This window comes from Pristiophorus japonicus, chromosome 18 (assembly GCF_044704955.1).
Source record: "Pristiophorus japonicus isolate sPriJap1 chromosome 18, sPriJap1.hap1, whole genome shotgun sequence".
NCBI lineage: Eukaryota > Metazoa > Chordata > Chondrichthyes > Pristiophoridae > Pristiophorus > Pristiophorus japonicus.
The window spans coordinates 88,208,473-88,221,176 of record NC_091994.1 but is presented as its reverse complement, the minus strand read 5'-3'; the positions used below and the strand labels follow the sequence as shown (position 1 = coordinate 88,221,176).

The window sequence follows — 12,704 nt, the reverse complement described above, 5'->3', positions numbered from 1 at the left end:
CAATCCTAGCTGCAAGATGCTAGATTTTTTTTTAAATTCGTGGGCTTTGCTGGCAAGCATTTATTGCCCATCCGTAATTGCCCTCAAGGTGGTGGTGGTGGTGGTGAACCGCCTTCTGGAACCGATGCAGTCCTTGTGGTGAAGGTACTCCCAACAGTGCTTGCAGACTTTGTCATTGCAGTTTGATACAACTGAGTGGTTTACTAGTTGAGAGTCAAACACATTGCTGTGTGTCTGGAGTCAATTGGGTTTTTACAACAATCCGGTAGTTTGATACTAGCTTTTAAAATTAACTGAATTTAAATTCCCTCAGTTGCCTTGATGGGATTTGAACACTCCTCTCCAGATTATTAGTCCAGCCCTCTGGATTACTAGTCCAGCATCATAACTATTAGGCTACCATATCCCCAAGTTCACAATTGCTGAGGATAGTATTGGGCTTGGCCAACACTTTGCCATACATGAAGAATTCACACTTAGAAGGCTGCTGCTATCCTCCAGCATCGAGAGCGAGGAAGGGGGGGGGGAGAAGGTGGGGGTGAATAAAGGAAAGTGAACAGATTTGTACTGCCAGTTTTCACTAAACTGTACAAATGAGCTGCGTTTCCCTACATTAAAAAAGTGACTACCCTACCCTTCAGAAGTAATTCATTGGCTGTAACGTGCTTTGGGACATCTAGAGATTCGAAAGGCAATATATAAATGCAAGTTTTCTTTCTTGCTTATCCCATTACCCACCCAAAATCTCAAATAGCCTTCTGACATCCACTCATATTGGAACTATATACAAAAACAAATTCTTCCCAAAATAGAATGTAGTGCAACCTGAATACTATACGGTAAATTAAATTTATCCCATACTTGAGGGGCCGTGCCAAAGTTATTTGATCTCTCATGTGATAAGGTTCTATAAGACACTGCTTTACATTATACATACTATATAATGTAGTATATACAACAAATTAAATGATTACACACAGTCATGAAAGTTTATTCTTGTGTAGTATACTGTGTAATAGGTAACAAGTTCAATCCTCAAAGTTGAGGTGAGTTAGTTGTTCTTCGTATGGGTAGTTGGGATGTTGTTACAATTGACTTCAGTGCTCCTTGGGGGGGGGGGGGTGGAAAGAGGAGGAGGGAGGAGGAGAGAAATACAAATCAGCAGTTTACTGGAAACCAAACTTGTGTGGATGTTTGCAACAGAATTGTGTTCGGTAAGGATAACTTCCACAATTGAATGGCCTGGCACCACTCAGAACTGCATACCAGCAAGAGACAGCATGTTCAGCAGAGGGGAGATGATGATTGGGGGAGGGGCAAGTGTGAATATTAAGAAAATGGTAGAAACAAAATCAGCTTCAAAGCATTTTTAGAACTTGGTTAAATATAAAATCTGCAGAGGATATATTATGAGGAACCCAACCAAACCAAAGCACAAGCATACAATATAAACTGCATAAAGCAAGGACAGCATCAAGACCCCTTCTGTAATGAGAATTCTAATAATAAAAGCACAATAATGTAAATGTTACTTATTAGTTTCAAACAAATCATAGATGTCTCACTCCTTTGAAAATTCTCTTCACCCAAATTTCACTGCAACACATCAACAAAGCAAACCAATATTACGACAGTCACCACTTTTGAGTTATGCTAAACTTGTCTGAACCTTGGTTGGATCACACTTGGGAGTCCTGCGTACCATTCTGGTTGCCATATTATAAAAAAGGATAGAGGCACTAGAGGGCGTAGAGAAGATTTACAAGGATGACACCAGAAATACGAGGGTTTACCCATCAGGAAAGGGTGAACAGGCTGGGACTCTTCTCTTGAAAAAAGGCAGAGAGGTGACCTAATAGAGGTCTTTAAAATTATGAAAGGTTTTGATGAGTATATGGAGTGTTTCCACTTGTGGGGAGAAGAGCATAACTAGAGGCCATCAATATAAAAGATAGACCCCAAGAAATCAAATTGGGAATTCAGAAGTTCTTTATCCAGAGAGAGTGGGGAGAATGTGGAACTCGTTACCACAGGGAGTGGCTGAAGTAAATAGTATTGATAACTTTTATTTACCATCTTTAATGGAGCAAGACATCCCAAGGCACTTCACAGCAGTGTTACAAGAAAAATGATCAAATTTGACACCAAGCCACAAAAGGGGAGGCTAGATAAGCATGAGGGAGAATGGAAGAGAGGATTATGCTGAGAGTTAGTTGAGGAAAGATGGGAGGCAGCTTGAGTGGCGCATAAATGCCAGCATGGACTGGTTGGGCCAAATGGCCTGTTTGTGCCATTTATCCTAATAATTTGCAGCAGTGATCCCAACAGGAAGAATTGATCTTTTGACAGATACAAAAAATCTCAAGAATCTCCAAGGGTTACTAAAGAGCGATTTTGGACAACTTTGAAATACCCAAAATTTCCATGTCCAATTCCTGCCCCCCCCTGCAGGACTTCGTGACCCCTCATGTTGATAGTGCTCCAGAAGCAATGGGCTTCCCCCCCCCCCCAAGTGACCATTCTAGCCTAGCACTAATGTTTATTGTTGCTCCAAACTGCTATTTAAGCAGAGATCAGTCAACTCAGCATTGACAGTAGATGTAACCCAGGGTCTTTCAATATTTGTACTCCAGTGTCATACCATGTGGTGCATTTTTCAGTTGAGATTTTAGAATGCACTATTGCCTATCCAGAATTACAACCCACAACTAGCCATCATATGAGAAATACTTTTGCATAAACAAACAAGGACACAAGTCAAACTATTTTGCATAGTCCTACTCTATTGTACATTTTACAATTAAGTGCACAGATATTCAGGCATAACACTACTTACATTTTTTTTAAAAATTGCAAACAGTACAGCCAAAATGACATGGAAAACAAATACACATCAAAAAGGCACATCTTCAGAAATAATCTTGGATTCCTGACAACCCATGGTTACATCCATCTTGTAAAATTTGCCATTTAGCATTTTCCAGTTTACAAAATGGCCATTTTAAGGGAAATAGGATCTTACATAAAACAAAGCTCTCAGTATTATCTTTCTTCCACCTTTCAAAAGAGTCTGATGGAAATCCCCAACGAAGTTACCACTTTCAAGTTATTGATAAAGACATTCACATGAATACTACAGAGCACAGATGGTTCCAAACACCCATGTGTTTGAGAGGATCCTATGTATCCACATGGAAATCTCATCTGAACTCAGCTGCTTTAAATTGGAGACTAATGTTAATATAGATTATAAAATTAATTTCTCTCTTGCCCATTTTCATCCTAGACCAGAAGAACCTCTCAAAGTAGGTGCAGATTTAAGATAAAAGCAATACCACTTGATGTACAAACAAAGCACATCCATTTTGAAAGTACTTTGGCACTTGGTTCAAGAGGAAAATGCAAAGTTAGTTCAGAAAGCAGGGCAGCAGTTGAAGTACTATAATTAGCCTCGGCATGCTTGAATTTGGGGGAAAATAGCAGCCTGAGCACCTGTTTGCTATCCAATGACTCCTGCTGGAAACTGCATGAATATAGATGTCAAGATCAAGCTCACTCATGAAGCACTCCAGTACTAAATAGCATACTGACACTCAAAAAAATGGCCACTTTCAGGAGTATTCAGTGGTCATTACTTTAAAAGCGCAATTGCAAAAGTCAGTACTTTCAGGAGGAAAAGGTACAAAAACCTCGAAGCATTTAAGTTCCTAGGATGATAGTTTTCAAACAGATAAACAGTAGTTTCATAAATTTCACATGCCACTAGAGTAAGAAGTGAAAAATCAAAGTTTGTTAAAATAATTTTCATCCTGCCATATGAATAAAACAGGCTGATGCACTTAATCTGGAGGTTATCTAGTTTATCTGACTGCTCCCATTCGACTATTTTATTTATAGACTACATTTTACATTTTATTTTGAATAAACTTAATTATAACTGACAAAACTGTAGAAGTAGTAGACTGAAAATTAAAAGGCAGAGAATATCAGAGGAAATGCACAAATATGCAAATGATGTATAGGAAGCAACCCAGTTAGACACAACATATTGCAGTGCTACATACTGCTTCTTTTATGTTTATGCTAGGATAAGTGCTTATAAGACTGCAGCATATAAAAGATTTCCATAATCATTCTCAATCTTTAATCCAACATGCCAGATAACCCTGCTGCCAAGGGACTGGGGCAGTTGACTGCTTCCAGTCTCGCTTCAATGTGTGCCAGATTCCAAGAACCTTTAAACATGTTCAATCGGACCTCACTCGGATCAGAAACTAAGCAAGAATTAAACCCATTTTGTCCCATTTGTGGTTCAGAAGTCCGTCTTGCAATCTTTTCTTCTGCCTCCCACCCTGAATTGGCATTCTCAAGGAAGAATCTGATGATGTTTACTTAAAAACCTGAAGAGCATCGGTTAATTAAGCAGCACAATGCTACTGAGACACATGGTCCATCTTTGAAAATATGATTTCTGAAGACCGAGGAACATTGTTCCACTTTATAATTAGGTTCTTCTGGCGATGATTTTAACAATCTTATGCAACCTGGAAGAGAGCGGCATGATCTCAGATACCTCAGCTGCTCAGTGACTTGAGGTAATGAGACACTACTTTTGGGGCACACCAAAAAAAAAGAGAAATCTCAGAATGAGGCATGAATAATTTTCAACAGGATATAAAGAATTTTATACATATATACAAAATACAATGCAACAGAGCTTTGTATAGCAACTAAATGTTTACATATTGCACACAACTGTAGTGAACAGCAAATTGAAAGCCAGTTATGACCAAATACACAGTTTCCACAACACAAAAATAGTTGCTGGGAAACACTGGATCTATTACAAAGCATTAAGTGTACACCCGAACAGAATATGAAGCTAAACTGCAGTTACATGTATGAATAGCATAATCACAAGCCTACAATCCAAGAGCTCATACATGTACACTACTGCTCTTCAAATGATGCAGTGTGCACAAGCTACTTTTCTTTTGGTTTCTGAAAGACAACCAGCATAATACCGTCAAAATTGTGTGCAGAGCAAAATACATTAATAGTGAATGATCGACAATGCCAAAGGTGCAACAGAAATGCTGTCTAACCAAGAGGTGCAAAAGTACAAGGATCTGCAAGCTACAGGGACTCTACAGGTTAGAATTGTAGACACAAAAATAACTTAAAAGCAACAGGCATGCCACACAACAGGAAATTCCTCAATGCTCGCTTTCAATTTCACATTGCCATTTACTTCAGTGGAATAGCTCACATTACAAGATTATAATCAAGCTATCGCCAAATGGTTTAAGAAAATACGTTTAATGAGAACCATTATTCCTTCAGCTCAGAATATTTGCCTAGGCATACAAGAACGGTTTCTTTTTCCCACGTCCAAAACAAATCTACTGTAGATAATGCTGAGAAGCAAATGCATTTCAAAAGGGATCACATCAACCTAGTGTTCTATGCGGCAGCCCTGCCTTCAATGGGATATTTTTTCTCAAAATACCCGAGACTTTAATTTTTTTTTTAAAACTCAGTGCAATATCATGGCCACTTAAGCATAGATCAAGATCCTCCATTTGTAACAGTTCAAGAAGAATTCTTCATGAGTCATTAAATAGAACACATTCAATTCAAAGTTCTAAGAATAAAAGGACTTTAATGGAGACTTCTACACTAATCAGTATGCAGAATTACCCTAGTTATCAGCGCAGCATTCATATAATCATTGAATAAATATACTGGGTGGATACCAAGAGACAAAGAACAATCTTGAGAATATATCCACATCACGAGTGTGCTGATTTCATAACTCATTACATAATTACAGGCTTTTAAAAGCCAAGCTGAAGAGTCATCCATTCTCAGCAGGACTTCTCAACTTTGGTATCCTGCACCATGGGTGTTGGCCTTGGGTTTCACAATGAGAGTTTAATCCCCTCCTCTTTTAGTAAACCCGTAACAGATAAAACCATAAAATTTTGATAAACATAATCCATCTGATCAAGGATTAACCTTTTTTCGTGATTTGCTGATAATTTCCAGCATACCAAAATACATTATATCCTTAGAATCCACACAATTCTATTAAGATTGGGTCTGCTGAAATGCTTGATTTTTCGCAAATACCAGAATTTGTTATTGCATCACATTCACGACCATAAACTGACAAACTGGATTCAAATCGTAGTTTGCAGTTTCAGTCAGCACTTAAGAAATATATGGCCCCAGTCCAAGTACACAGCTGCTCACCAGAAACACAGCCATACGAACATTAGATTGTTACATAAATTTCTGGAATCCTTTGTGTATTAAAAGACTCAAATTTACAACAAGAACGAGAAACATGTGACCCACCAGGCTATGTGGGTACTTATGTCTGCAGATGTATGTTTGGTGACGTAGATACTTAACAAGATTTAATAAAAATTAATTTCTCTCCTTTCTGAAACACTTACTGTACAGTGGTATCACTACCCAAACTGTTGTTCTTTCCCCAGAGAATTCTTTCCTTCTCTCCAATCTGATATAAATTTAACATATCCTAATATTTTAGCGAGCTTGTATCAGTTGATCTGTATAGGTTGCACGCAAAGCCAGTTTTATTTAGCGCTATGACTAAACGAAATAGCATCTTCCAAGAAAGAACAGATTTTTAGATCGCATGGGGTATAACTGCTTGTTATTCCACTATTTTTAAGCCACAAGGTAGTCTACATCTCTGGCATTCCAGCAGTACGCAGCACTCCCTGTTAGGGCAGAGTACTGCCTGCCACAAAATGGCGGACTCTCCAGAACTTTCCATCACCTTAAAATGGCGCCCGAGTGGAAAAGGAGGGGGAGGGGAGCAGAGACAGGGACAAAGAGGGCTGAGAATGGTGGAATGACGATATTCCTGTAAGAAAACCCCATTCTGTACGAACACACAGCAGTTTTCTGATAAAGTTATTGGTAACAAGTTTTTTTGAAAGTTGTATTTCCTCATATCGGTCATTTCGGCGTTCAAGCCATCTAAAAATCTTCCCATATCGTTCATAATCGCCAAAATTTAGTATTAGTCGAAGGAAGCACTTATACACTGGTTAAACAGGTCTATTCTTTAAATAAAATAGTGGAATATCCCTGGATTTGCGCTTTCTCAGATTCCTCTCTATTCATCGTGCTCCTGCACCGACAGCAGCTTTTCCAGAACTTTCCTCCCAGTCACTGTAGTAAGCTAAACACCAACTCTGTACGTTTGCGCAGAAAACACTCCCAGCCTCACTCTACGCAGGCGTATTTCTACTCCCAGCAATGCTGCGGTCTGAACTCTTGCGCATTACACCATGCCGCAGTTTCCACGCATGCGTAGTTCCCGCAATTTGCCTGGGGTGTGGAAATTTTTTTTAATGTGGTGCCACGCAGGCGCGGTTAATGTTGGTCCCCTCGGCTGGGTGTTGGGGGAGGGGGAAAGGCGAGGATTTCGCCACGCGTGCGTGTTGCAGCGTGGAGCAAAAGCGACCCGGGATTTCGTGGAGCTTGCGCGCCCGCGCTGGTGGATTCCGCGCACGCGCAGTGCAGTTCAATTTCGGGTCTGGGGACGAACTGTTAGCGTCTCGAGGAAAAAAAAACCGCGTCAGGTCGGGCGGCGCGAGCGAGAGTGTGTGTGTGTGCGTTAGCCTAATGGTGGGATTTTACCTCAAGGATTAACCCGGCCCGGGCTGACAGGAGCCAAGGCAAACCCGGACTTTCACTCGCACAGAAAAGGAGCCCTATGAATCGCTAAGGATGGTACGAGAAACCAGGCACCTCTGGGTGGGGAATTTGCCGGAAAATGTGCGCGAAGATAAGATTATCGAGCATTTTAAACGGTAAGTTTGGACCGCGCCGTGTGTGGTAAACACTCTGGAGTGCATTATTGTGTGGGCCCGTCCTCGAGGCCCGCCAGGGTAAACTGAAACCGGAGAAAGTGCCGGCTTCTTGCTGCAGCTGTGTGAGAGAGATCGAACACACACACATACACATACACAGGCTGCTGGTTAAGTTCACATCCCTCACTCCGGTAAAAGGGGTCACTGGCTGCCTAACAGTATTCCTATTGTTGTGTGCCATTGCTACAATCTCGGGCCGATCTGCTCAAACGTCCTTTCTTATGCCACCCAGCCGCTTTTAGTCGCTCAGGGAGAAGGAAGATCGTTTATTTAAAAAGTGAAATGAAACACGTTTTCTGATTTTTGCCCGTGACTTGGCTAAATTGATTGTGGGAATCTTTCATAGGTATTAAAAACTATTGTATCTTCTGCCCTTTAAAACGTAAAGTTTGCAACTATTTAATTGTTCATGTTGTAAATATTGCTGGTTTTGCAAGTTCCAGCCCCAGGAGAGAGAAGGATGTGAAGGTCTGACTGTGTTTTAGACACATGGGAGCTGTAATGGAGGACAGGGCTGTCTGTGGGAAACAGGGCTGGGGGAGGGGAGCACAACACAACACATTCACTGATAGCAAAGGTCCAAACTGGCGCTCATCTGCGATCAGAAACTGCTTGGTCCTGTACAGCAGAAAAACCTATAAGCACAAGAGAGACTTCTGTTCACAGGGAAATTTATATATTATGTCGTTGAAATCAATTAATTTTAGAAAACAATTTGATACGAAGTTATAGGTACCATGCTTTTAAAAATAGTTGCAATTTCCCTGAGAGATTCTGATTTTCAGGTATAGCTGTTGAATGTTGCACAGTTTATTTATATCTCCTAGACAGGAAGCAGCGATCCGAGGTGCAGTCAAAGCATCGAATTTGCTTCTCGTGTAGTGAACGGTTGAAATTTGGAAAATGTATCAGATTTACTGTATACAACATAATTGGTGAAAGCAAGATAATGAGTTTGCAAAATGTTTATTTCTAACTTTCATTATTATAGTGGAAGATGAGCAGAGTTTAAAAAAATGAGGTTGAATTGATGTAAAAAGGAAATGATAAAATCGGGATACTGAGCGTAGCGTGTGGTGCTTAGCGTGAGTAAAATGGCGGATCCCATTCTCAGCATCAAGCCTCACGTTTGCCATTTGAAACATGTACTTGTACCTAACCGTCAGAGGATGTGTACCAAAACCTGATTTGCCATCTCACGTATTGCTAAAGGCTTAAAACAGCATTAAGTATTCCACGGATTCTTGTGATTGCAAAATGCTGCTCAATAACTTGTTTTGAAAAATATACTTTTTGAATGCTTTATTTTACGTTTTTAATCAACATTGCATTTTTTAAATACAAAGGCAAGCCAGAACTGATGGACGATTTATCGTAACTTTTGAAGTACAGAAGCACGATATATTGGGGATACTTTTAAATAATGGGAAGAAAACTCATGAATTGTTTCTTAGGACAAGCACACAGAAAGATCTTTATGGATTCCCAGACGTGTTAGGAATTTGACCCTGATTTCTTTTACCATATTGAATATACCTGGTTTTGAACGGCATATGTTGGATAACGGCATATGTAAACGGATAATTTAAAATCAAAGGAAGTGGCCAGAATACCTAGCCACAATTGACCTAAACTCGGGATTACAGTAACGTTTCTGCATCGTGTTTAAAATGTCACTTTATTAAAACATCATTATGTTTCTTGATCTTTTAAGTTGTAAACATTAAAAAATGCGTTCGTAAAAAGACACAAGATGCTTTGTTGTAATATCTCTGCCTTGGGTCTTTTGCATCTTATTTAAAATTGCATTACAGGAGTAGATAACGTTGATAGTGGATCCGGTATTTGAAAGTCATAGTAATTTGTTCGATGACAAACAAACGGTAACGTGGAAATCGAGTATACTTTGGCAGTCTTCCATGTCTAGATAAAGTTTGTTTTAGTAAGGGACTCCTATCTTTCAGGTTGGTGATAGAGTTGCTTAGTTACGGTTGCTTAGTGATTTGTAAAAATGCTGAAATTGTCAGCGTCTTAAGTAAGATCTCGTTTACAGTTGGTGAAAGTCCTGTATAATGCAACAGATCGTGCATTTAGTGACAGCGCTTGTTCACAATTAAGAAAAACTTCAGTGTTTGTATCCCACTTGCAAGCATCCTTTGCTTATGATCAAGACATCCTTTATGTCAAAATGTTCTAAATTGTTTTTACTCGTATTGCAAAGTTTACCCAATAATTTACATGACATCAATATGTTCATATTTAAACGCATATATGATAACAATCTTAACATTGTCTCAATGGCAAATTTATCCGATGTATAAGGGAGAAAAACAGGAGCACATCTGGAAATGCTTTAAGATAGTTAAAAAAAATCCAACCAGATAATATTAGAATCATTCGTTTATGGTTCTTTAAGGGACAGAGGAAAATATTTGCCACCATTGCCAATTTCTTACACTGGACTGCGGCTAGTTAGAAAAATTGCGTTGTTAAAACATTTTAATATATTTTATTATTGTCATAGTGGCTACAAAAATTATTGAGAGTAATTGCGGTTGGTAGAATCTAGTGTCAATTGCTATATTTAATTATAGAAGATGGCTGTATTTCTGTTATACCAGTTTGAAATGCAAATAAACCAGTTCCCACCCCTCCCCCACCAGAGAACGAGAGAAACACGCAAGGGGGAGGGTGCAAAAGGTTTCAGATAGAAATGATCTGGAACAGTGTTATACTTCAGGGGAAAAGTCCAAATAAACGAATAGATTGTGAAACAAACGTCGTGGCTAATTCATCTGGTGCTGCAATATTCAAAGAGTGTATTTATTGCTTTTCACTGTATGTTTAGGTTGGGCTATTTTTTAACATTGAGAGAGGGTTGTTAGGAAATCATTGGCATATATCTTTATGCTTTATGTTAAATGGCGTTAGATCGATGCGCTTTTTCTTTTGTTGTGTATGCTTTTTACTGTCCAGAGTTAGGACATTGTAACTCGAGGCGTTGTTAAAACGGGCGACGTCAGCAGTAAGAGTCGGGTTCCTTCTCTTGGGCAGAAGAAAGGAGAGATATGGCGTTGGCGTTTCAAATCGCTTAAATTTGTTTACCCACGCAGTACTGTCATTTTGTGTGTGCATGAAAACAGTAGTCGGAGACTATGAGTAGGACGTGTCTTCCATGTGGTCTGTATTTTATTTTGCCCAAGTAAGCCTGCTTAAATGAAAATACTTAAATATAACTCAATTTTACTAACAGTCTAATAGGACCAATTATTCAGGTTTCAGGAGATTTTCAAACTATACTGAAAAATGTTGCTAATCGAACAGCAGAAATCACTATTTCATGGTCAGGGGATGAATTTTGGTAACTTTGCATCCGTGACAAAACACATCCTGTAATAAATAGATGATACTGAATACCTATTTTGCATACAAAACTATTATTTTGCTAATAAGTTGATGTAGGTTTTGATGCGACTAGTTTTCTCCTATCAAAGGAAAAGGCCAACAACTTGTTCTTGATACCTAGATTAACTGTCCATTCTAGTTATTAACACTACTTGTTTATGTTGACATGGGAAAATTAGATCGGACCAGAAATCTGCCAAATTTGACATCTGTAAACTGAATTCTGCCTTCCAAATTGGTCTAGTGGAGCTGGACTTCTTGTTGGGATCAGTTCAGAGGTAGATTGATACAAACGGTGCTAGGAATGCAGCTGTTATGTCTTTCCTATACCCTCTGCTGCAAAACCTTCCCTTCCCTTCCCTTCCCCTCTCCTCCCCCTTTCCCCAAGAAAGTTGCATGCTCTGTAAAAAAAATATTATGATTGGGGCAGCCTTTCTGAGATCCAGCAGTATAAATGGAGTAATCCCACACAGTTATGTTCATACACCGATTGTGGAAGTAGTTTCATTATAATGTAATGACATTTTTGTCGTCTTAATCGTTTCATCTACATAGCAACTCCCTGACTGAAGTTTGAGCCAGATTCAAATTGGACATTTTCCATCTCTGTGATGGTGGCCATTAACTTCTTTAGAGCGATCGTTAGCAACATTTGGTCACCAGATGTGAGCCAATAAAAATTAATTTGGCATCCACTGTCATTTTATATGTATTTGTAATCCCTGTGCACATTTCAGTGTGCTACAATCAAGGAAACTATCCACAGGATAGTGAAATGACAAATTTGGCTTTGACATTGCATGGATAACAGTCAAAAGATGAATAATGAACCCTTACCCTTTTGTCTAAACGTGCTGGCTCCAAACCACCAGTTGAGGTTTATTGGCATAATAGCCAACAAAGGTGCCAGCTGCTCCTGGCTACTATGTCTGAGTGACAGAACTGCTGGTTTCACATACGCGGGAAATATCTCCCAGCAGAATGCAAGAGTACCACTGGTGCTCATATCGAACTATTTATTCTCAGTTACAATTAAAAATAATTAAGACATTTAAAAATTTATATTATTATTTACCATGTATCCTTGGCATCTAAGTTCCTGTCTTAGTGGTAGCACTTTGACCTCTGAGTCAGAAGGTCATTGGATTCAAGACCTGAGACAATAACTTGGGCTGGCATTTCAGTGCACTACTGAGGGAGTGCTGTTATATTTTGAATGTTATGTTAAACTGAAGGCCTGCCTGCCTGTTCAAATTGATGTAAAATATCCCATTAAAGAAAAGGGGGTGTTCTTGGTGTCCTGGCCAATATCACCAAACAGATTAACTGGTCATTTATGGTATTGCTGCTTGTGGGACATTGCTGTGCACAGACTCACTGGTGTGT

The 12,704-nt window shown here is 39.3% G+C and overlaps 2 protein-coding genes across 7 annotated transcripts in view; one reads left to right on the top strand and one right to left on the bottom strand.

Annotated features, from left to right (window-relative positions):
* bcl2l16 (BCL2 like 16) overlaps positions 1 to 7,286 on the bottom strand; it is a 60,173-nt gene extending 52,887 nt beyond the window's left edge. Inside the window, exon 1 of the transcript XR_011587630.1 lies at positions 6,462 to 7,286. The gene's annotated coding sequence lies outside the window, so the exon portion shown is untranslated. The remainder of the gene's footprint in view (positions 1 to 6,461) is intronic.
* A 299-nt stretch (positions 7,287 to 7,585) lies between these two features.
* spen (spen family transcriptional repressor) overlaps positions 7,586 to 12,704 on the top strand; it is a 107,811-nt gene continuing 102,692 nt past the window's right edge. For all 6 annotated transcript variants that reach the window (XM_070860271.1, XM_070860269.1, XM_070860270.1 and 3 more), the window contains exon 1: positions 7,586 to 7,853. In XM_070860271.1, the coding sequence (XP_070716372.1) occupies positions 7,771 to 7,853 (83 nt within the window). In that variant the 5' untranslated portion in view covers positions 7,586 to 7,770. The remainder of the gene's footprint in view (positions 7,854 to 12,704) is intronic.